The sequence below is a fragment of the Lottia gigantea genome, assembly GCF_000327385.1.
Source record: "Lottia gigantea unplaced genomic scaffold LOTGIsca_54, whole genome shotgun sequence".
Classification (NCBI taxonomy): domain Eukaryota; kingdom Metazoa; phylum Mollusca; class Gastropoda; family Lottiidae; genus Lottia; species Lottia gigantea.
This window is the reverse complement of record NW_008709848.1, coordinates 1,286,539-1,291,155: the sequence shown is the minus strand read 5'-3', so window position 1 is coordinate 1,291,155 and position 4,617 is coordinate 1,286,539. Positions and strand designations below refer to the sequence as shown.

At 34.9% G+C, this 4,617-nt stretch overlaps 1 protein-coding gene across 1 annotated transcript; it reads left to right on the top strand.

The window, feature by feature from the left end:
- Positions 1 to 433: 433 nt before the first annotated feature.
- Positions 434 to 835, top strand: LOTGIDRAFT_165913 (hypothetical protein; the record flags this gene model as incomplete). The annotated part of the gene is made up of 1 exon (XM_009062947.1): positions 434 to 835. The coding sequence occupies one exon, from the start codon at positions 434 to 436 to the stop codon at positions 833 to 835; it is 402 nt and encodes a 133-aa protein (XP_009061195.1).
- Between the last annotated feature and the right edge of the window lie 3,782 nt (positions 836 to 4,617).

Below are 4,617 nucleotides of genomic sequence, written 5' to 3'. Positions count from 1 at the left end.
ACCGAATTAGAAATTTGACACTTCCAAGAAATCGCCAAATATTGGCTGTAGGAAGCAGACTGCAATTAGTAAGGTGTCTTATTTCTGTCTAGGAATGGAAATGACCACTTGATTGTCATTTAAATAGCCAATGTTGACCAAATGACATTAAGATTTTAATTAGGAAGCAGACAATAGATGTTTATTTATAGCACTAATGAAGAAATAAGTGCTGAAAGAAGCCCATCAAGAGCAAATCGATTAACGTGGATTAGTTTATCTAATGTCCGGTTGTGGCAATATCAACACTGAATCTTTCGGCTTTTATTTCTTCTTTACGATAGTCACAGTGAACGATATATTGTTAAACCCTACTGTGTGCATTCAGCGATGATGATGAATGACGATGATGACGACAACAATCGTGACGATGATGATGCTAACGACCACTAAAATGGGGTTGATGATGACGATGATGATAATGATGAATGATGCCGATGATGATGCGCATGATGCTAATGACGATCTCGATAATGGTGATGATGCTGGCAATAGGTATGATGATGACGATGATGATGATGATAGTGAAGGTCTTGATAATGACAACGACGATAATTGTAATGATGATGACTACGATTATCGTGAAAAAGTTTTTGGTGGTGTTTATAATGATGATTACTGGCACTGGAAATCAGAACTATCATATAAAATCCAAATTATACAAGGTTTTGGTCTCAAAATAATCTACGTCTATGTACAAATTATCCAGAGAAAGTTCACCTTAATAGAAACACTAACAAAATCCAAATATCTACAGCATTCTCCAATTATTCCAAATAATTCAATAATTTTATAATCAGTCAACATTTAGCCTCTTTACTCTGGCAATAATCAGCTCAAACAGCCAGATTCAGAGAAAAAGCAATCTAAGTGAATGAATACCAAATGTTCCCAGTTGAGATAAAAGGGAAAGAAAATCATTAGATGAACTTAAAATAACAAGTTTTTAAAGCTAGCTGTAGTGTTTATATAAAATGTGTGGGGTTATTGTAGACTGGAATAATTTGATTGGGGTAATTAAACACATAGATTTTGCTAATTAGAAGGGCGAAATGTGGTTTAAACCTGCCTCCAACTCGGCTGCTATTACAAATTTCGCTTGAATTTTGTTGAAATGGGCCAAGATACAAGACGATATTATTATATTGAGGCGGGAAACGAATCCAGCCGGGCTGATAGTTACAATATGTTGTCAAATATAATTATATTTTCTACATAGCTTTAGAGAATCAGATCCGATATAAGATCCTATACTTACTTCTGAAGACACAGAATCAACACATTATAGTCAAATAATTCCACGTCTATGTAAGCAGAAAAACAGGAAATCGGTTATTCTCAACAAATAGTACAGCTGCGTATAAGCTGAAAATACAATATGATCAGAAAGTGATTGTGGCAGCTTTTACATTACAATGTTCAAACTTAACATACATGTACTGGTCATACATCATGCATTGAGCAATGATGTTGTACAAACCGGGGTGTTGGTTTGTAGCCCAATCCGCACGACTGTACGTTTTTATGTCAGACTCTCTGACCTGCTTCACTTACATAGGGACATTATTAACCCCTGTAATGTCTGTAAAAACCACTACTTATCCTAATATGACACTCGTATAAACTGATCAAACAGTTACCAAGAGAATTATATCCCTTACATTTATAACCGAGGTTCTCAACTTTTTTCAAGTAGCAACCCCATTCCAGAAACCGGCATCAGAGAGCGACCGTTCGAGGGTTTTTGAAAGCTAGAAACCCGGAAGAGCATTTTTGACGATTTTGAGGTGTCAAAATATCCATCAAAACGCATTTGATATGCAATTTCAAATTATTATTATTGCAAAGGGTGTAGCGAGTTTTTCAAGAATAATAAGCCCATAAACGCCAATTCAGGCGATCTGAGACAAGGGAGGGATGTCCTCACCCAAGAGTTCATGTGTCCTTTCTCGTCTCACAGCAGAAGATATGATAAAAGATTTCAATACATTGGTGTATCTGGTTGAAGCCATCTTCAGACATAATGATATAGAATAAATTATTATCACAGTTACCTTTTAGAAATCTTCTTTGTTTCTCAGCCAGATTAGTTGATAAAAATTAAGGATAGAAATGTTTTTTCTTGTATGATGTAAATATCACATAATATACAAACTAGAAACAGGGGCTTTAATTGGAACATAAAAGAAATAATGCGACATACATACATAAATGTTTTATTGTGTCAAGCACAGTACCATGTAGCAAGTGCAAAAGAACCGGAGCACTGTATTGGGGAGGGGGGAGGGGGGTTGGGGCAACAGTGCCCTCACGTTGTCATTCTGTTTATTAACCTTGCAAGATGATTAGTATCACCCTCCAGTCCACCCCAAGTTCTTCATCTGAAGAGAGAATATTTGTACTCTCCTAATAATTTACGTAACCGTGATATATTCATATATACCTTGTCTGGGGTTTAGATCGACTGACATTTGTCAGATTGGTTGAATATTTAGACAATTCATGGAACAATGATGATTGTCTATAATAAGAATTGCTGTGTATACATGTAATTTGATTATGTATAATGGTAGTGTATATCATCGCAGGGTATCTGATTATGTTGTTATCTTATATAATATATCATTCATTAAGTCTATAAGACTGTATATAGATAAACTCTCAAATCTCCCATCTGATTACTATATTCTATATAGAAATGCTATCGATGGCCTTTTTATTAATTTCTAGATTTATCTTATACACTGATACCAATTTTCTTTCTCAGCAATTATTCTTTACCTAAGTCTATTACTATCAATGTCTTCTAAGTCAGTTTTTACCCATAGACTATGGGTAAATGTATCAATGTATTTCTTGTCAGATTTTTCGTTACTCACAGACATTGCTATCAATGTCTGTCATGCCCGTTATTTCTTTAAAATCCACAGACATTGCTATCAATGTCTTCCATGCCAATTGTTTCTTTAAAAAGGAAAAACATTGCTATCGATGCCTTTCATGGCAGTTATTCTTTTTCCAAATTGCTATCATTTTGCTGTCTTTAATGCCATATTATATACATTAAGATCGAAGTCTTCCATTCCATTTATTATACCCATAGACGTTGCTATCAAAGTCTTCAATGATTTCTCTGTTCACCAACATTGCTATCAATGTTATTTTCTTTTCTAGAATGTTTACTGATAGACATTGCCATCAATATCCTCTGTTTGTCTTAGCGGATTTCTCTTCTTTTTAGGTGTTACTAGCATGTGCAAATTATTGATGATTCACTGCTTTATGTGCATTGCTATTGGTTGGTTCACTAAATGCACAGTCTTTCTATCTGTAATTTCGTTAAGGCTTTTACATCAGTGCTTTTTGAATAATTAATCAGGTATTTCGTGTCTGGTAACTTTTTTTTTATTTTGGTCAATATATTTATTAAAGCGAACATTTCCTCTTTTCTTGACGGCTTTTATTTCATTACTTTGACCTCTTCTGATATGTATTCCACTTAATCTGTTTTGTGAGAGATTAAAAGTTAATGATTCAGATATATGCTTGATTTAATTGAATTTCTATCGGTTTGAACTGAGCGTGTAATTGTGTGTTTGTAATAATATTCGTATTTGTGTCGCCGTATTGTATTTGATCAATCTTGCCTAAAAGATAAAAATCATGTGTGGATCTAGATACCCTTAGCAGTTCTCAGAATAAGGATCTGAGCTAGTTTTAAGCTAAGAGGTAGTGTTTCAAGGGAACACGGAAAGCTATAGTCCTAATTTTTGAAAGTTCTTTCTCTCATTTTGAGGAACAGATTACCGATATTGTGGGAATTTTGCATCGACTTCAGTAATTCAGCATCGAATCCCGAAGACGGCTTTTGACATTGTCCTCGAGAAAGTGTGACAATTGAGAGTGGTTTGGACACGATGTTTTAGACGGTAAAGCTAAGAATTAGACAACTATATACCTTCAAAACATGCAGATACGATCAAAAATGATAAAAGAAAATGATAGTTTTGGTTCAATGGCGAAGTGTGTTTTAGTTCTATTGTCCACGTCAATGCTAATCCAATTAATGGGTCATAAAATAGCCTTTAAGATCAATCGATTCTTAAAGTTCTAATGGATGCTACAGACCACTTTCATACCCATTGACCCTATTATTCATTAATCTACTTTCATTAATTGATAATCGAGATTAACGATTTGTTCTGATGTTTCTGTCATCCAGGCGTTAAGATAAATTACAGTCTCGGGCTATTATATTCTCTAGGATTGTGATTGGCTAATTAGGCATGAATGAGTGGAGTACGTCACAGCACGTGTTGGTTTCTGAAGTTCCGGAACGTAAAAATTTATAGGATATATCTGGAGGGATTTGTCTTACTGACATCAGATTTGGACCTAGTTATTTCGAATACAATGACCCTAACGACTCTTAATATAGCATATATTTTCCAGTGCGTCACTTCTCAAAGGTGGACGGACGATGTGTAGTGATAGACCTACACAAGTTAACGACAAGCCAACTCGTAATCTGTCTCTTCGCTGAGTTTCATGTAGGATCCGTTCCCTACGGCATGTAAT